Below are 20,722 nucleotides of genomic sequence, written 5' to 3' on the forward strand. Positions count from 1 at the left end.
TAGACAAAATTTTAAACTCCAGTTGCTCAGGTTTTTCTCATCTTGTCTGGTAAAGGATATTCAAACAAAGGATCAAAGTTGCTGAAGATCAAGGTGTCTTTCATTTTCAAACATTGTTAATATATATGTTCAACAAACTTCATTGATCCATAGCATGATGTAACGATAACATAACAACATAACGTATTCACATTACCTAACATACTAGGTAAATCTCACACGGTGGACACAAGAAACATAGCGATGACATAACAAAATATGTTTATAAAAATACATAACATCTTAAGCAAATATGATATGGAGTTGATCCAAAAGTAAGTCGACTCCTACTTATACTAGCTAAACAGGGGAAAACGGGACATAAAGTCCCGATATAAAAAATAAATAAAGTATAACTTGGATTACGAGTGAAACTATGTTACAAAGCCCCTAAGTAGTGGAAGAAAAGGTCTCGAATTCCAAAGGTTTGTTGGCCCATATATTTGACCCGAATTCCGCTATTTGGTACCAATTATTTTATTGCAGTGAAAGTAAAAATCATGTAAACTATTAACTGCCTAAATTTATGATTTTATCAATGTCTTTAATTTCTTATTTCATCAATTAGCTATGTAAATGTATGAACTTTTTAGCAAAGCAGACAATATTGGCTTATAGTTAGTATAAAGTATACACGATAGGATGCTACATACAACCTAAGAAAACATGCTTTTGTTCATCCATTAACAATAATTTGTAGTTCATGAGAGCTATAGAAAAGTAATAACAAAATGTTGCAAAGTTATCATATGAATCTTTAACCATCAAAGCCTAGTTGATTCCTAAGCTAAGTCGTGCATCAAATTAGTTTAAAGAAATCGGCATGTGTGAAAGCCATAGAAGCTGAAATGAACATATGATATGATATCATAACCGATTCATTCGTGCCTTTGGATTCTTAACCCGAGCGCCTGTGGCTACACGGCGTGCTCGATGCATGCAACTTGTGGCGGTCGTATCAGGGACAGAACTGTAATCTATCTTTTCTGGAAGTTAAGAAACTTGAGGGAAAGAGCAAACACGAGAAAGAAGGATAAACTGACTGCAAATATAACCGCAGCTGCAATACCAATCATGCTGGATTCGATACCAAGTTCTTCCTTCAAAAAGCCTTTCACTGTCCCTTGAAAAGCAGGTCCCACAATCAGGTCTTCCACGTCACCAAGTTGAGAGCCAACTAGACCTTGCAAAGTCCACGCTATCGGGCACACATAATAAAACCAAATCCACCAGCCCGGTATTTGCTACAATAAAAGCCGGTAACAATAAGTTAGTTAAACCTTGCACAAGAACACACATATAGAACATTAAGTTAGTTAAGCTAGTTACCGGTTTTGGGACGAGAAAACCAGCAAGAAGATTCCATAACGAGTAAAACGCAGAGGAAACAACCGCAGCCATTTGTTGAGACGGTGTAAGACCAATCGCCACCATTCCATAAAAGGTAAAGTAGGTGAAAGTTAAAAACATGAACAGAAGATAGTATAAAAATTTCTCTGCACCAAAAAGAATCAAAATTGTAACTTTTATTCACATATTAAACTTTTATCATTTTATGCGTTTTGGATTGATACCTAATTTCCTCTCAAAGTTGATCATGAAGTATGTAGTCACACCGTACACGATCGTCTGAGTTGCTATGTATGGAATCTCCACCAGACCCTGTAAAATAAAATATAATAAAATAAAAAATCAAACTCAGTATTGTATTTATAAAAAAAAAAAGACGTACCTGTGCCATTGCATAAGGGATTGCAGAATACATCCCAGCAGCTCTCTCACGGTAAAAAACCGTTCTTTCTATTGCAATCACGGGTTGTACGGTGGAAGCGTTATTTACACCAAGAAACAAGACAGCTGTGTAAAGTGCACCTATAACCACCATCAAGTTTTGGGTGCTGTCTCTGCAGAATCAACAGATTAATAATTAATAAACTATGATGTTTGAATACGATAATGAAGGTAAACTTAATTAGAGAAAAACAAGAATTACCTTTTAGAACCGATGTCCCAAAATACAGAACCGACAATTAATGCACACATAGTTGTAAACAACAACCTCACAGCATTGTATTCTGGGCTTCTCCAATACACAAGATTCTGCTTCCACCAAGAAGTTTTAAACTGGTATAGACTATTTTGAGAGTATGGTGTAGAAAACTTTAATGGCTCGGATCCTGGCTCTGGAGTACTCGTTTGCTTAATCAACTCTTCAATTTCCCTAAAAATATAAAACCATTAAACCTGGTTCTGTATTAAACATATATCAAGCTTTTGTTTATAAATATTACCGATACTGTTTAGAATTTTTATAAATCTCTGCAAAGTCTTGGCCAATTCTTTCTTCAGCAGCAGGTGTAGTCATTTCAAGCATCCAATTTGCAGGATTATAATGACTAGGCATCGGTGTAATCCCACTTATACTCTGCATAATTTTCAAATATAATCTTCATTAGTTTGTAAAACTAATTAAATAATATTCAAACTCTGACCTCAAAGTACTTAATCAAGATATCCGATCCCTCGCCCACTTTTCCTCCATATATCACGCGCCCTCCTCTTTTCATTAGAAGTAGCTGTTGATAAAAAATCAAAACTTCACATAATTTTATAAAGATTCAGCATGACTGATAATAAACAAAGTAATGAAACGAAACCTCGTCAAATGCTTCGAATATTTCAATACTAGGTTGATGGATGGTGCAAACGACTGTTCTTCCAGTATCAACTGTATTACGAACGGTTCGCATTACAATGGCAGCAGCTCGTGCATCAAGTCCAGATGTAGGTTCATCCATGAATATTATTGAGGGATTAGCAACAAGCTCAACTGCTATTGTTAATCTTTTCCTTTGCTCAGTGGATAACCCGGTACTGCCAGGTAAGCCTACTAATGCATCTTTTAGAATATCTAGTTCAACTAACTTCATCACTCCTTCCACAAACTCCTGTTTATTTTTCCAAACGGATCAGTCAAAAATTCTAAGGAGTCAGTCAAAGATTCAAATGGGTCAATTAAAGATTCATACTGTTCAGTAAAAGATTCAAAAGGGTCAGCGAAAATATTTAAACGGGTCAGTCAAAGATATTCAAACGGGTCAGTCAAAGACTCAAATGGGTCACTAAAAAATTCCAAAGGGTCAGTCAAAGGTTCAAAAAGATCAGACAAAGATTCAAACTGGTTGGTCAGATTCAAACAAGTCAGTCAGAAATTCAAACGGGCCAGTCAGAAATTCAAACGGGCCAGTCAAAGATTCGAACGAGCCAGTTATAGATTCAAACAAATGACTGAATGAGTCATAGATTCAAACTGGTCAGTCAGTGATTGAAACGGGATGAATAAAACTAACCCGTTTTTGCTTTTCTTTGAGGTCTGAGGGAAGGCGGAGAAACGCAGAAAATAATAGAGATTCCATAACAGTGACTTGAGGTGAATGAATATCATTTTGTTCAACATAACCAGAAACCCTGGCGAATGTGCTTTGTTCCTTTTGATACCCGGATATGGTGATTTCACCTTCAGTGTATCCACCTGTCTTCCTGCCAGCAAGGACATCCATTAAGGTTGTTTTGCCGGCCCCACTTGACCCCATCAGTGCAGTGAGGACACCTGGCAAAAACACTCCGCTTACGTCAGACAAGAGTTGTAACTTCTTATCTGCTGCACCTTCCATAACCATGTCCTGAAAAAAAAAATTTTAGCTTTAGGCTTTTAGCATAAGTTAAACGTTTGCCACGTAAGCAGTAGAGAAACTGTGTAAGATTTACCTTTGGCATGTCAACAAAGTAACTGACATTATGAAATGTCATTGACAACGGTTTAAAAGGTAGAGTCATGCCCTGTCTTCTAGAAACGCTTTCAGATTTGGCAACGGTCGTCTTCTCGCCGGCTGTAAAGAATGGAAAGTTTAATTTTTTAATATATTCCCTCCATCACACAAATGCAACATCACATAGTTTTGAAAAAACTGTAAACATAATTATAACAAAGAAGTAATAAAGTAAACTTTCAAACCAAAACAACTGATTAAAGTTATGAATACCATTTAATGGTGTACATGGTCCAATTCGGGTCATTTTAACAAAAACTCTTGGATAAACTGCTGACTACGGTTTCGGACAAACGAAAAATGAAACTGGTCATTTTGGCAGTTCCGAACCATTTTTTTAAAGGAAAATCACCAACATAACCATTTTGACAGAGATAATCAACAAAATAGCCTTGACTTCATAAAAAGCTGATCAAACCACGACATATGTCATTTTGGCACAGCATATTCAACATGGCGCAACAGATTTCCATATGACACAGCAGATTTCTATCTGAAGCCATTTTCCTCTTTAAAAATGATAGGTAAAAGATATTTGAGTAAACAAAAAAGTCTTGGCCCATTTTGTCGAAGTCAATGATCAAAATGACTACTATGGTAAATTTCCCTTTCTAATGTTTCTTTAAAAGTGTAATACTGTATTATTTTTATTTAAGAATAACAAGGCTGGATTCATGAATATAATACATATGCATACCGTATTTTCTTATAAAAAGTAAATATTAATTGTCAAACTGCCGGTTCCAGTTCCAAACTGTTAACCTCATGGGAGGCTCGGAGGGTGTGCAAATCGCACCATCGGCCGGGGCACACAAGTTTCGGGGGCACAAACTTTTTTATACATATTACATATATATGTTTTTTAGTGTTAAAAATAAGGTTATTTGTAATGGTTTATGAGATAATTACACGATCAGAATGGTTTCTGATTATAATAAATTGGTCGATAAAAGTTTTATCCATGTACATTAGCGATTAAAAATTTTTCGTTAAGGCCTACGGGCCTTTTTATTTTGGCTCGGCCGAGGTATTTAAATTCTCGCAGACGGCCCTGGTAAACCTAACTGTAAAACTGTGGAAACCAAACCGTAAAGGCATAAACCAGACAATTGGTTAAACGGTTCATACACATCCTTAATTACCAACTAGCGTGAAAAGGTGATTGTAAAAGTAACTAACCTGCATCTATGGTTGATGGTAGAACAATATGTGCACCTTTTAGAGCTGCAGTAGAAAGAAAATAGTATACATATCACCGGTATTAGCATACTTGTTTACTCCACATCCAAATAGTAATAAACAAGCACTTACGTTGAAGATAAGCCAAAGCCAGAGTGACTACGATATTGAAAAACAGAGCATAAAGTAACAAGGCACCAACTCCAATCCAATACCAATAATTCTCAGTGGGCAGATGATGAAACCGCAGAACACCATAACCGAGTGTCATGTTTGTATCAGTAAGATTCTGCAAAGTGGCAGCATTTGAATTTGTCATTACACAAAAAACACAATTGTATTTGATAAAGATGACATGGACAAGTGAAGTGCAAAAAAAAAAAACCTTCTGCCATCTAGTGGAAGTAAATTCATTAACAGCAATTGCACTTTGTGCATATGATAAAGGTGACACCCAATAACCCCATATCCACCACGGTTTAATCATATCTGAAAGAAAATAAGCAGATTTATGAACCCATGATTCGTTGAGATTAATATTAAAGTTGGTAAGTTACCTTTAGGCATGATAAATCCACCCAACAAAAATATCGCAAGCAGAGAAGCCGACCCAAAAGTATTGGAAATCATCATATTTCTTGCAACTGCAGCCAATGTACGAAAAAGGCCTAAAGCCATCTGGTGTATCGAAAATAGAACAAACACGTAACGAAAAAACCTGAAAAAAATGCAAATCATAGACAAATGTCAAAAATTCTAATGAAGGTTTATTGCAGAAGTTAAAAGTACACGTGCAAATGTGCCAAGCCTGAGCTCGTATAACTTACGAGAGCTTGAGCTCAGCTTATCTCGAGCTCTATTTTTAGAGCTCTAGCTTGGTTGTCAGTAGTTTTGCAAGTTTGAGCTCAAACCAGACCGTTATTATTTATTAATCAAATTATTACCTTTTTATTTATTTTATCTCTAATTTAATTATAACTTTTATAAATAACATAAAATATATTATTTAGTCATTTCTATCATTGTTTTATGTATAATAATATTTATTTTATGATATATAATTACCATATTATATAAATATAATATAAATAATAGGCTCGTCTAGGTTAACGAGCCAACACAAGTTCAATAAGTGAAGCTAATGCTTGAGTTCGAGCTTGTTTAAGCTCACCTTGATTCGAGCTTTTAGCGAGACGATTTCAAATAGCTCACGAGCCACTTGGCTCATTTACACCTCTAGTTAAAAGTTAAAGCTTAAAAGACAAGAAAAAGACCATACCTTCCTACATTAGGGGAAAAACCAACACTATAATATACTATAATAGACCATACGCAAGCTTCAACGAAAGAATATGGAACACGCAATATCCAACTCGAAACAGACCACGCCCATGCGGGATAAAAATTATTATCCCGCTGCTTGTAAAACACAGGTAACCGAAATATCATAAGTGGGAGCTCTGCAAATCCATTGAACATCATGTGCACAAGTGCAAAGAATAAACAACCAAGATAAAGGGTTCCATCCATCATATCTGTGGGATGTAATCTTGTTCTTATAAAGAGTGTGCATGTAACAAAGCCCACAAATGCCACCTATACAACATATGACATATCAATTTCAAACAATGTTATGTTTCAACATTAAGAGAGACATACCTGTATTGTCTTGAAAATGTAGAGAAAACGATGTCGTTTAATTAATACAAATTCTCTTGAGAAACAAGCTCTAAAAAGCTTCCATTTTGATACGCCATACTGCCTTTTCCTCAAAGCTGACACGTGGCTCTTGGATTTATCAAATGGAACAGAAAGAGAAGATTCCAGAGACTTTCCATAGGGGGAAATTTTGAAAGCTTCTGAAATCTTGGAAACTGAAATGTATTCATATGGTTTTGACGCATCAGCCCAGTACTGAGCTTGATCTTTTCTCGAGGTGACCTATACATATAAAATAACTCATCAGTTGTGAATAAACCTCTAAGTGAACTGAACGTTCAGTGAGCTGTTCGTGAGCCGTTTAGTGGAAGTTCATTTATGTTCGTTTATTTAATAAACGAATGAGCATGAACAAGTTTTTTTGTTCAATTAGTTGAACGAACATGAACATGTCTCATTTGTGTATGGTCATTCATGTATGTCCATCGATATTTACCTTTGGTTAAGTTCATTTATATCTATTATACATGATCATCTAATTTTTTTAGGCCCGTTACAATTTAGTCTATTTTTAATAAATTTTTAGCCCCAACAATCCAACATATTTATGTTCATGTTAACTTTTGATCGGTGTTTGCTTAGTTATGCTCGTTCATCTAGATTTAGTTATATTCGTTCGTTTACATTTTGTGAAATGTTCATTTATACTATTAATGAACGAACACAAACACCCTCATATTCATAACAAACGGACACTAACATGATAACCCCGTTCATTTAACTGTTCGTGTTCGATCATTTGTTCGGTTAAAGTTAAATGAACAAACACAAATATGCCTACTTCGTGTTCGTTCAGTTCGTTAACAGGCCTAGACTTGTGAAATTTCCTAGTAGAAAGCAAGTATTTATAAAAACATGTTTATATAATACATTTATACCTCTTGAAGAAAATCTGCAGTGCCTTTACGCGCTGGCTTTTGAAAACCTAAAGACTCAAAGAAGTTAAGGACGTCTTCTCGCGGACCTTCATAGACCATGTGTCCTTCTGATAATAGAATCAGATCATCAAAAAGATCAAATGTTTCAGGTGCAGGTTGAAGCAAAGCCATTAGAACTGTGGCTTCCATTTGATGAACAAAATTCTTTACACACTTCACAATCTGGTATGTTGTTGAGCTATCTAATCCCGTTGATATCTCATCCATAAAAAGAGTTTTCCTTGGACCAACCACCATCTCACCTATAATAACACGTCCTTATCAGCTATAACTTTAGATAAACTAATATGCCAAACAGGAAAAGTCAGAAATGGACCTGTAGTGACTCTCTTTCTTTGACCACCTGAAATACCCCTGAGCATATCATTTCCAACAATTGTGTCTGAACACACATCAAGACCAAGCACCTTCAGTATGTAATCGGTTGAGATGCTGTGTCTTTTTCCCGCAACAGAGGATGCCTGAATATTATTTTATTGTATTAGAATATATATTTTCAAATTATAAGGTATTTAGCAAAGAAATGGTGTCAGCAAGCTATAAATCTCAAAATGATAACCTTCATAAACGCGTCTATTTCAGGACTCGGGCGTATTTTATTTTCTTTCTCCAAACGCGTAAGTTCTCTCATCAAGTTTCCTGAAAGTAAGACAGATGAAAACAGAAATCATTTAAAACATCATCAAAGCATCGAGTAAATAAGAGTCATGCCAACTATTATTACATTTGAATTCCATGTGTTCTAATCCCCTTTTTAGGACGTTCTTAGATATTAGATATGTCCATTAGGCAATATATTGTTTTCAATGAATAAAATTGAGAATATGCAGTTTTCAGCAAATAAGCAAGACAAACCTGCAAACCCTTCACCTTCACATCGTGCACCAAAATCAAGAGTTTCACGTACTGTTAGTTCCGCAATGTGGCTGTCTGTTGGACTTATGTAAGCTGAAGTCCTTTGAACACAGAACTCATTGAGTTCATGACCATTATATGTAATTTTACCCGTTTTCTGAAAGAAAAAATAACATAGATTGCTAAATGAGAATGGTTACAAGTTGATGTTCAACAGTGTAGCGATCTTTTGACACCTCAAAACAATTCCATGTTAGATTTCATGTTATACCAAAAAAATCACTGCTTGATTTGGAACTAGCATGTGTAAAACCTGTAAGTTATTACTTTTTAAGCGTTTGATTTGTTCTGGAAACTTTAACTATGAACTCCCATGAACAAGTGATTTACACAGAATGTATTTCCTGATACCATTCAGCAATGTTTAATTGAACGAAAATCCAGATTAATCATATGCATACAAATATGAGTATAAGTTGATTTGAATCTTCAATCCTTTTCTTTTGATATGCAATCTTATTTATATTCACCAAAAGCATAGTTTTATTTTTCATAGGTTGAAGAAACTTAATAGCTTGTACCATATTGCTGGATATTAATAACTCTGATAAGTCTACCGTTTGCTGGTTTTGTAACCTAAATAAAAAGACTTCAAAAAATCTTGAAGCTTTAAGCATTTTAAAAAAACATGGGTAACTAAAATCTCCCACCTCTTGGTCATGAATCATTATATACACTTGCAAATTCAAGCTGTTTATAAACTGTGTTGTTATGTTTCATGTTGAAATCATTTAAAACAGATTAATCCGTTATCCACTTGTTATATGAGCAGTGAGCTGCTTTGTCATATAATCAGCAGCCTCACCCACACTTGCAATTTTGCAGAAACAAGAATTACGAATAAAAAGATCACATAGATACCTTTAAGCTCGTGTCAAGTTTCCCTGCAAGAGCTAAAAGCAATGTAGATTTCCCTGAGCCGGGTGGACCCAAAAGCAAAGTCATCCTGTCACATGTCAAACATACACATAATTAAGAATCATTTTCTTTCCTTCAGTAATCAACCGATTTCCAAGAGTGAGGTAATGTAATTGCAAACTCAAAAAGTATCACATCAATTTGAACTCCTTGGATTGAACATTCAACTTATCAATAACACATCAAGAATCTCCGATATGAAAAGGGAAGTAGCAAGAAAGAAACTGAAAAAATCACCCTACTTGCTTCAAAGATGGCATTTTGTATTCACTGACTTGAAAAATTTTGAGTTTTTCTGTAATCTTTCATGCATATCTACTTCACAAGGATAGTGGAATACTTTCACAATCCATTGCTTATTTAAACGCATGTCAAAAGTGATGAATAATAACAAAGTAAATAAACCTCTTTCTCAAAATTTCAAGGTTCTAAGTTTGATTTAATCACCAACCAGTACCATTAAATAATTTGCGGTATTTAATGATATAAAAACGATAGTTTCGCAAATGCTATATGTGTGTATCCATATAATGAAATATAATCTATCCAACATAAAATTTTACCGTTTATTGGACTTATATTTTCCTCATAAAAGTTACCATGTCCATGTAGCAAGAATAATGCACACATAGCAGCACTCTCAAGCTAGTCACGATCGATAAATCTTAAATCAAACAAAGCCATGAGTGTAAGACATACTGACATAGATATATAAAAGTACCTTCCCGGTTTAATTGAGCCGCTAATATCCTTCAATATGGATAGATTATGCCTCCGCGGACAAAAAATCCCCAAACTAGTAAACAAATGCTGCAATATAATCACATCATAAATCAGTGACAATAAAACAGTAACCTCCTTATTTCTCATTTTGAATGAGTAACAAACTAACAATATTATACATGCATGGAAGCAATAGTATTATAATTATGGAAGCAATAATATTATAACTATAAATACTGAAAACCTAATTATCCATTAAGTAAACATACAAATGATCCAGGTCCACTTCACTAACCTCAATCACGTCACGAGCATAATTAAACAACGTCGGCAACGCTCTCGATCCAAGCAGTACATCCGCCTCAACGTTCAGTTCCTCGAACCGAACCTCCACCTTCGGCACCTCCAATCCAACTCTATTTCACCATCAACACATCAAACTATTAATAAACTAAAACCTAGCTAGCATCAATTAAGTAAACATAATGAAATTATTAATAATACCTATCGAATCGCTCTTTAATAGCCGCAAGGAGCTTATAGTTATCCTGTTCGGACGTATCAAGCGCTTTCTTGACAATAAGTGATCGGTTACGTCGGTCAAGCTTGGTGACGTCTATAGTCTCGGTGCGTTCACGGTTGGATCCGGAGTTTTGACGTCGCATTAACGCCGTTTTCTTCTCCTTAACGGACGGTAAGCGCTCAATGGCCGCCCATAGAAGCTCGGTCTCGTCACGGTGAACCTCGACGTGGTTCGATCGCCGGGAAAACGTGCCATGGCCGCTCTCTATGTCCACGTCGAAGTACTCGCTTCCGTCTGAAGCTGCCATGGATGGATAATAATAATAATCGTGATTATTATTATTATTATTGTGTTATGTGATGTGATTTGATTATAATGTGATGGAATTAGGTCAGGTTAATGTGACCATGGGGAACGATATAGAGAGCTTGTTTAATACGTATAGAAGCTGACAGTTGGCCCGCGAATTTTGAAGTGATGAAATGACCGAAATGACCCTGCCTCTGCCGTCTTGCTTCACCTTTTTACACGTTTTTACGGAAGTCTGGTAACAGTGTGTGTATATATATATGTATATGATGATGAACTTAAAATGGTAAAAGTTTTAGTTGTGGCTTTAGGATATTAAATATTATTTAATACTTGGTCAAATGCAATCTAACTATACTATTAAGGCTCTAAGGGTCAAGTTATTTTTTACAGAGATGATAAAATTTAAAAGAATAAGAAAAATTTCTAGCCATACAAAAATACCCCTAAAAAACAACAAATTCATAACTTAATATTTATAAAAAATGAAAAATGTAAAAACGCAAAAATGTTTCCACCGTCTTACTCGTACAAAAAAAATAAAAGAAAACACTCGAAAAAGACACAATGTTGAGGTAAAAACATCATTGTGTCTTTTTATTTATCATTGTGTTTTATGTTTATTTTCGTCATTGATTGTGTATTTTTTTCCTTAACATTTTGTCTTTTCTCTTGATATTTGTTTATATTACACAACATTGTGCTACATTTTGTTTGACATTGTGTTAAGTTTTGCGACTTATTGTGTATTTTCTATTTATCATTGTGTTGTTTGTTCATTTTCGACATTGTGTCTTTTCATCGGTTTTTTATTTTATTTTTTATGAACGGGAATGATGGGGGATACATTTTGGTATTTTTAATTTTTTCCGTTTTTTATTTATATTTTGAGTTAGTGGTGTTCATCGGATCGGATAACGGATTATTCGGGTTATTCGGTTCGGGTTGTTCGAATTTGAAAATTTTTTGACCCTATCCGAAATCCGATCCGATCCTAATTATGAATATTCCTATCCGATCCGAATATATCCGAATTCAATTCGGATCGGATTCGGATATATCTGAATAATCCGAAATTATCCGAATAATTCGAAATAAAAATAAATTTTTTTCTATTTTTATGTTCCTAACATTTAATAATTTAGAATCACAATAAACATATAAACCGGAAAATACGAATTACTCTTAACATAAATTTTAAGTTTAAACTTCAAATAATAGTTTAATAAATATACCAAACCGGAAAATAGCGCTAAAAACATGTTTTTTATTCGGATTAAGCGGATATCCGAATAATCCGAACAATCCGAATTTTTTAAATTTTCATATCCGAATCCGATCCGAATCCGAATTAGTTATTCGGATATTCGGATTGATCAGATCCGAATATCCGAATAAGAATTCGAATCGGTTTATTTGGGTTTCGATTTCGGTTCGGATTTCGGATTTCCTGAACACCCCTATCTTGAGTTATGTTTTTTTTTATTATTTTTGAATTTCTTTTATAGGTTTTTGCGTGACCACAAATCTTTTTCACACTTCTCATTTTTGTCTCCATTTGTATTTTAACTTGATCACATTATTGTAACATTATGTATATTATTAAATTCAACTTTTTTGTTCTATTTTTTTAACCAAATGTGTATCATATAGGCTATATCCTAGTTATGGCATAATGGCATGGAGTGATGGTTGATGCTTGATATTTTTAGAACTTCAAGTTCTCAAGATTGCTCGGTCAAGTAAGGAGAGTGGTTTCAGACGCTGTTATAGAAATAACTCGGTTAACCAAGTTAAAAGTGAGAAGAAATTAAAGGATTTGCACGCATTCACTAATTTGCTCATGAATAAATAAAATTGGTAATACATTAAAACGATTTTTTTTTTCTTCTAGAAGACACAGAATGACATAATATGTTTAATTCGATTCTAAAGAGAATGAACAACAAAATTGGTAATGCATTAAACGATTTTTTTTTCTTCTAGAAGACACAGAATGACAGAATATGTTTAATTCGATTTTAAAGATACAGAATATATTTGAATTAAATCAAATTTAATTTTATAATCAAAGCAATAATTGTATTTAGTCTAGAAGTAATATTGTTGACAGCAGGGTTTTATTTCCTGTCAAACGCAATTGTTTGATCAAGACATATTTTAATTTAAACAATTAGATTTTAGTTTTTTTTTTTATTAATTGTTACGTAACTCCATCCTTAAAAGTCGGATAGAATTGGTAAAAAGAAAACGTGAACAATTTCCGATATATTGGTCTGCTCAAATTAGCCTCAATAGTTTTCCAATCTTAGTATGGTTTGACTAGAATGGTTAATTTTCAGTTAGAATAGAATAAATATACATTTTTAGTACCTTTTTTTATAATTTGAAACGCGTGAGACAGTCTGGTACTTATCTACATGGAAAACGAATTATAATAAATATAGTATCTTTGACTACAAAAACGAAGCGGATTCATGTTTGACACGTTTCTTGAAAGAAAGCGTGCACCTCTTCTAAACGTGTCTCTGAATAAAGTGGATTCGTGTTTGACACGTTTCTTCAAAATAGAGTGTGCGCCTCTTCTAAGATAAATGTGTCTCTCTTTGGCTATAATTGTTGGAGCAATAGATATACCGCTGGGATAAACTTATAGTCCACTTTTCTTAATGTTTTAGTATGTGTAAAAAATGTAGTGATTTGGACCGAATTAGCGACTACTCTTTAATTTCTCTAAAAGATTATGTGTTGCTCGTTTCTCTCTGTCTTCATGTGAGTAGTTTGGTCTTTATCATCTTACAAAACAAACATAGAAGTTTACATTCTGGGCCGGCCCAATCATTTTGAAGGCATAAAACGAAACGAGAATTCGAGGCATTCTTCGAATTTTACTATTACAAAACAAAATAACTAACCATGAATATACTTGTTTTTTCAAATAACTTAAGGGTAATTTTTATCTTAATTTAGTATTTTTTTTTGTTTAACTTTGATGAAATTTTCATCATTTAGTATGTTTTTAGTCTAAACTGAAGGCTTTATTCAAGTGGAGGTCTAAAGGCCAAACTTGATTTTAACACCCCCCCCCCCCTCCCAAGACGTTTACATTTAAGTTCATATAAAGAAGAAACTAAAATCTACATTATAATAAGCAACCAATTACGTACAGATTTTAACCGAACAACATCAACAACATCAGTATTGCCCGGTATCAGGATTATCAGAACCAATATCCATTCTTATGGTTTTTTTTATCGATGTAAAATACATGTCGATATCCTTTTCAGTATATTGCGACTTTACTTTTGGGTTTTATCTTTCGATTGCTATATATAGCGAGTGCATGTTACCGTAGCAAACCAAACCAATACCAATCAAATTCCCATTATGTAGTGCAGATAAACCCCACTAGCTAGTTAATATACAAGTGATGAAGATATAGGTGGTTTAAAACTTTAACTAACACCAAGTCATTCCGCAGGACACTTGTGAACTGTGGTGATCTGTCTAGAGTGCCATCATTATCACCCCAACTACTATTTAAAAATACAAAATCCACGAGTAACGAGCATGTGATCAACTTTGCTGATATATAAAACCTTAATCTTGTGCAAGAGTTTGATTATAATCCAGTCACTTTATTACTTTGAAACACGTGGTGAGTTATTACAAAACACTAAACTATTTAATAACAAAAATAGTTTCCCGGAAAACGCCCAAACCAAACTCTGAAGCCACGTTTGTTACGCTAGAGAATTTCGCTCTTGTGGTGGCACAACTACTGCCAAGTGGCAGCTGACGGTATGGTTTCCTGGGGGAACACCCAAGCCAAACTCTGAAACCAGCGTGGGCCCAGTTAAGACAACAATGTCTGGCTAGAGTGAGGCAACGGGACTTTCCAAATTGTAGAGTGCGGTAGCTTAAACACAAAAGAAAGTTCTCGTTCTAAAAAGCCTTAATATCAAAACTAATAAAAGTAAATCGTTTTAAGTTTTTTTTTCTAATTGATGGTTCATATTCAAAAAAATTTTAGATTTCGTCGGCATTGTTTAGTTATTGAGTTGTGACTAGAGGTGTACAAAACCGGTTTTAAACCCAAACCGAACCGGTTTGGTCAACGGCTGGTCAAAACCGGTTTGACTCAAACTGGTTCGGTTTATAAACCGGTTTCGAAGCAAGATTGGCCGGCCTGGTCACACCGGTTCGGTTCGGTTTATAAACCGATTTTTCAAACCGGTTTGGTTTTAAACCCGGTTTGATAGATTTGAAGGGGAACCGGTCCTGAAACTGACGGTTTGGGTCGGTTTGAAAACCGGTTTTGGTGAAATTGGTTTTAAACCCAAATCGGTTCGGTTCGGTTCGGTTTGCCTAAAACCGGTCTCAAAATGGTTTTTTTTACACCTCTAGTTGTGACTTGTGAGAATATGTTGGATTAGCCCACGATGAAATACTAGTGGGCCACTATTAATCTTTTTAAGCCCATCAAGATATATCTGCCTAAAAATATACTAGCATAATGAAGATGTTAAATTACCAATACAACTATACAAGCATAAAGAAAAACTTACATTGTTTTGAAAGTACATTCATCTTATTTTATGTTACTTAGCTAACATACGTTAGTAGTGTGTTTCTTGAAATGCTAGTAAAGCCTGAATAAGATCATTTTCTTTAAAATCAGGAAAGTATTTTTTGGTGAAATAAAGCTTGCTGTATGCCATCTGCCACAACATAAAATTACTAATCCTAATTTCTCCGCTAGTTTGTATAACTAGATCTGGGCAAGGAAAATCAATATTCTTTGTATAGAGTTCTTGCGCCTCCCACCCCGTCAAATATCATGGCAATGTGTTTTGGCATTAGTTCTTCCTTGAGACCTCCAGGTATTATGTTATCTATGTCGTTCAAATCTGCAGCTGCATTTGCACTTGTTACACTAGTTTTCACTGAACTCATTATATCCATTTGTTTCATTTCTATATTTGGCAAAAACACTTAATTGGGCGGCTGTGTTATATAAAGACTAGAAATGAGTGTTTTAGTAATTACAACAGTAGTCCCTAGACTTTTAAAGTTAATGACATACCAACTTCATACCCGAATTTTTGTCCGGTTACACGTTTTAGATGTTTAAGGTTTAGAATTTACCGTCATGTTCAGGTTCAGTATCGAGTATTGCCATCACCAGGCTCCACAAAATAAAAATAATTTTACTTGTCGAATGACATTAATTTAATTACCATTCGAGTCCCTTTAGTTTTATTTTTTATATATAAGTCAGGAGTTTGTATTATATATGTGTGCGTAAATAAGGATACACTGAGAACAAATCAAATACAAAACGTTTAAAAAGAAGTGTAGGAAGCAATCGAGATAATTGATCAAATCAATTCAGTGACCAATATTAACATGTAACATAATAGCACTTTTTGTAAATAACTGAAAATTACTAATGGCTTGGAGAGGTAAATGTGAAAATTTTCCATCCATTAAGCTTTTGTCATTAAATACTATTTCTACCAATTTTTTGAAACTCAATGTAGCTTCTAAATACGTTACTATTAATTTAAAACGATATTTTTAAAGGTATAATGTGTTAGTTCAATATAGTGTGCACTTATACCGTTTGGAAGGTGCGATGGTGCCTTTAATGTTTTCAATATAGTTGTACTATATTACCCCTATTGGAGAGGTATAATGTGTTCGGTTATGACCCGAACAGGTTAAGAGCACACCTTTAAGAGTTTTATTATATCTCATAAAACATGTAGTACAACTTTAAATAGAGGTAATATAGTATTTGCAAACATAAAATACAACAATTTAGTTTCAAAAGATACTTACAATAATAGTTCTTCAACTTTAATCAATTTTTGTAAACTTATTATATAGTTACACATTTACCCTTCTTCTAAACCAACTACCCCACAATTTTTAACGGTCATAACTTTTTTAAACGTTAATATTTTTTATAAAAAATATACCATAAAAACAAACATTTTTATTCTCTTTAAACTGAGTATGGTGTCGATGTACTTTTTTTTTATTATAGAATGTTAACATATTACGTGATTACCAGTAGTGACCAACAATAGATCGGGTCAGGCAGGCCATGTGTCAAACCGGATTAGGGCTAGATTGAGTCGATACAAATAAAAAATGGTTTAGGTTGAGTCGGTACGAGTTTTAGGTTGAAAGTGGTCAGGTCATCACCGGTTCGGGTTTGAACGATGTCGATCATGTCGGAACAATTCAGCTTAAAATAGGTTGGTTTAAGAGTTGATTTATTTGAAATTGTTGCATATTTCAATTTTGTTTCTTGATTTTCAGCACTGGTTATGTGCATTCAGGCATTAGTTATGCGGATGTCGTTGTTTACACGTACCACGACCGATCAACACGTGTATGGTGCCCGTTTTTCACCCAAAGAAAGGAAATGGTCTTGATCTCGCTTACCACCGTGGCAATTAAACACTTCTTTTATGTATTTTCTCGTTCATTGCTTTCTATGTTAACTACAAAGAGCCCGCTAAAATAGCTTATAACAGGACCTCTATATGAGGTATCTGATTAATGAAACTTAAAAAATTAAGTTCCAGCAGTTACTGAGTTCTTCGATCTCAACGGGCCTTCTTGGATTCGTTTTCTAACTCCAAGTCCTTGTCGTCATGCCATCTCTCGAAACCAACCGATCACATATCAATGCATCTTTTTTGAACTCTTAGGCACAATAGGCAGATAAGGATGGAAAGGTAGAATATAAAGGACTGTCCACCAGCCCATACATCTAACTAGAACATGGTTTTACACTTTTACGACACAAAATAGTTAAGGTTCCTACAAATTTCTTACGACAGTTATTTCTTTCAGACGAATTTCCAACAAAGAACTTTGTTGGAATGTTGTTGCAAATCAGAAAATAGTTTTTGAAGAAAAGTTGTAGGAAGTTTGCAACGGTATATTTTTTTTTAGCAATTTTGAAAGAAAATTGTTGGAAGACGGTTGAAAACGATTTTCAACCATGTGTTTTTCTAACGCTACATTTTTGTTGTAAATTTGTTAAAAAGTGAGGTTTCCAACAAATTTCCTACAAAATCAGTCGTAGAAAATCTCTCTTTTTCTAGCTAGTAGTGTTATCCCCCTTTCCCATCTTGACCGGTAACTACAAAGAGCCCCCTAAGGATGATTTGAAAAGAACCCAATCCCATTTACGCGCCTGTGGTGAGATAGATATCACCCATGGTCGATTTATTATTTTTATACAAGGTCTACCATTTTGACAATAAAGCCGTGTTGGCGGCTTGCAAGCTGCCCACTCCTAGCCCTCATTGGTGTTTTGCCAGAATTATTCGACTCCACGACACCCATCTTATTTTTTTTTGTTGTTACATAGATACGCATAAAAAAATGTTTTTTTTCAATGATTTTAGTACATTTACGGACGCAGGAAATAGTAAGAAGCAGTATGTCTTTTTCTTACATTCATTGGTTAATGATTTTAGTACATTAAAAATCAGAAATATTCTTTTAAGTTGTTGAGTGATCATACGAAGTATATTCTATCATCAACATACAAGATAGTGAAGATACTAAAAGAAGAAGTGTTTGTGTTAAACTTGTATTATCACAACAAATCTTCATCTTGAAGTTTTGAAGGACGTTAATGAGTTAATTGTTGGGTTTATACTAACCGGTAAACATAAACATAATGTCATACTTTAATATGTGATGCAATTAATTTTATATTTATTTTTAGAACAACGACTTTCTTGTATTTAGGCTACTACACTCTCCAACAACAATATAACGTATATTCAAATATGCATTTGCGCAAAAAATTACTAATATCGTATTATTTTTAAAATAAATTTTAAGCACAATGACATCTGTCTTATCCATTTATAAATTGGGATAAAGAAGCTGTATGAATGCTGTTAAAGAAGCATAGATAGTTAGACTATTATACGAAATTAATTTCTTGCTTAGCATGACAATTGACAAGTGCAATTGATCCTTTTTGGCATCATCAATAACAGCCCGCCAAATAAGAAAGCAGTTGCCTTATCTTAAATTAGTTCTCAAGCTTTCGACGATAACTTCTTTTGAACGGCATTAGTGTAACTTGTTGCTTGGGAACTTTGAAAGGTTTGCCACCGTTATAGTCCAAGTCTCCACGACCATATTACGTACATGTCGGATGAATAAAAAAAATGCTAAAAACATGTGAAGCAAGACCACACATGTAGAGGAAAGTACGAAAGGATACTAATTACTTAGGACACCCAATAAAAATAAACAAAATATGATAGCATCGGATTTGTAGCGAGTGTAGAATACGAGAGTTGGAGATATTTACAGTATCATTAAATACAGGTTTAAACAAAAAACTAATAAGTATAACCAATTCTACATACATAAAATATTACCCATAGCTTGGTAATGTTATCATTGATGTTGTTTGTGTATATGAAGAAACACTAACCGGACCCCGGGCAGATTACGGATAACCTGGGGGTTAGATAGATGTTTCCCACGAGGGGTTAGACCCAGCAAAGATGGTTCTTCTGATAACCTGCAAAACAGACACCGTGAGCTTGTCACTGAGAATGGGGGGTTCCTCCTTGTGACCACCCTCCGGCGTGAGAATCAGACTAGATTGCTCTTTAAATATAAATGTATATTAAGAGATTGCTAGAGCAGATATCAGGTATAATATGATGATAATATGATAAGATCTGTTCAGATAAGATGATCATACCATTTGGGGTATTTATAGCCGAAGGTAGGTTTCCAAGGAGGTGTGGCCGGCTGAATAGTATTCCTGTTCCACCAACTGTGGCCTACGCACGTGCCCTGCTGGTAGTTGGTGGGTAGGCAGCGGCTGACAGTGACCAGGCCTGCTGTGTACTATTCCTTTTCCACCAACTGCCGGCTATGCACGTGGTAGGACAGGAGTTGGTGAGTAGGCAGCGGCTAATAGTGACATACAGTACAGGAGCATGCTGCTCGCCATACTGTTGTCAATAAGCTGTCGTATCTTTAGTCAGATCTTTTGCCCATACATCGTCAGGTACAGTACAGAAGATCTTCCCGTATCGTACGGACTGGCTTAGTTGGGCGGGAGTATTCCCCCTCCCGCCTTTGTGCGGGATTGTTCCCGGCTTTGCTCATTCCTTCAGGTGACACTGAGTGATGAGAGCTAAGTGCCTTGTGCGTGTAGCCTTGCTGCGCGGGTGGCCTTCCCTGACGGCTTGTATCCGCAACTGCGGGAACAGGCAGAGTCCACCATTGGGAGGCATTTCCTGCGGGAACAGCTTGCGTACTGCGCGTAAGGACGTCACGTCTCTGAGCATGGTGGGTCCTGCGTATCCAGTTGGTTTCTGCGCAGACGTCTCTTTTGAAGGTGAGTCTTGCGGGTCCAACTGGGCTCTGCTGGGACCTACCTCTTCAGTATAATAATAATGTTTTGTATAACTTCAGACCTATATACTCGTTTGCTTCGCTAATGGATCATTGTTCGTTTTGCCTCATTTTTCTTTTCCGCATTTGTCTCCACGTGACCTTTTCAATCATCTGGATTTGCATTTGATTTTGATTTGCGACGATGTTTAGCTGTGATTAAAGTTGAG

The 20,722-nt window shown here is 35.0% G+C and overlaps 1 protein-coding gene across 1 annotated transcript; it reads right to left on the reverse strand.

Annotated features, from left to right (window-relative positions):
* Positions 1 to 754: 754 nt before the first annotated feature.
* LOC143563659 (ABC transporter G family member 31-like) lies at positions 755 to 11,352 on the reverse strand. The gene is made up of 23 exons (XM_077051153.1): positions 10,766 to 11,352; positions 10,557 to 10,677; positions 10,260 to 10,348; positions 9,482 to 9,566; positions 8,561 to 8,717; positions 8,265 to 8,344; positions 8,022 to 8,166; positions 7,646 to 7,947; positions 6,708 to 6,989; positions 6,328 to 6,644; positions 5,606 to 5,766; positions 5,181 to 5,537; positions 5,049 to 5,093; positions 3,808 to 3,929; positions 3,390 to 3,722; positions 2,697 to 2,987; positions 2,532 to 2,615; positions 2,331 to 2,464; positions 2,033 to 2,260; positions 1,772 to 1,943; positions 1,614 to 1,701; positions 1,369 to 1,535; positions 755 to 1,283 (listed from the first exon to the last, which is right to left on the reverse strand). Exons 1-23 carry the CDS (start codon positions 11,089 to 11,091, stop codon positions 1,017 to 1,019), a joined length of 4,353 nt encoding a protein of 1,450 aa, XP_076907268.1. The 5' UTR covers positions 11,092 to 11,352; the 3' UTR covers positions 755 to 1,016.
* Between the last annotated feature and the right edge of the window lie 9,370 nt (positions 11,353 to 20,722).

The sequence above is a fragment of the Bidens hawaiensis genome, unplaced genomic scaffold (genome assembly GCF_021521415.1).
Source record: "Bidens hawaiensis isolate Kalapana, Puna unplaced genomic scaffold, B.hawaiensis_p1.1 tig00021504_1, whole genome shotgun sequence".
In the NCBI taxonomy this organism is placed as follows: domain Eukaryota; kingdom Viridiplantae; phylum Streptophyta; class Magnoliopsida; order Asterales; family Asteraceae; genus Bidens; species Bidens hawaiensis.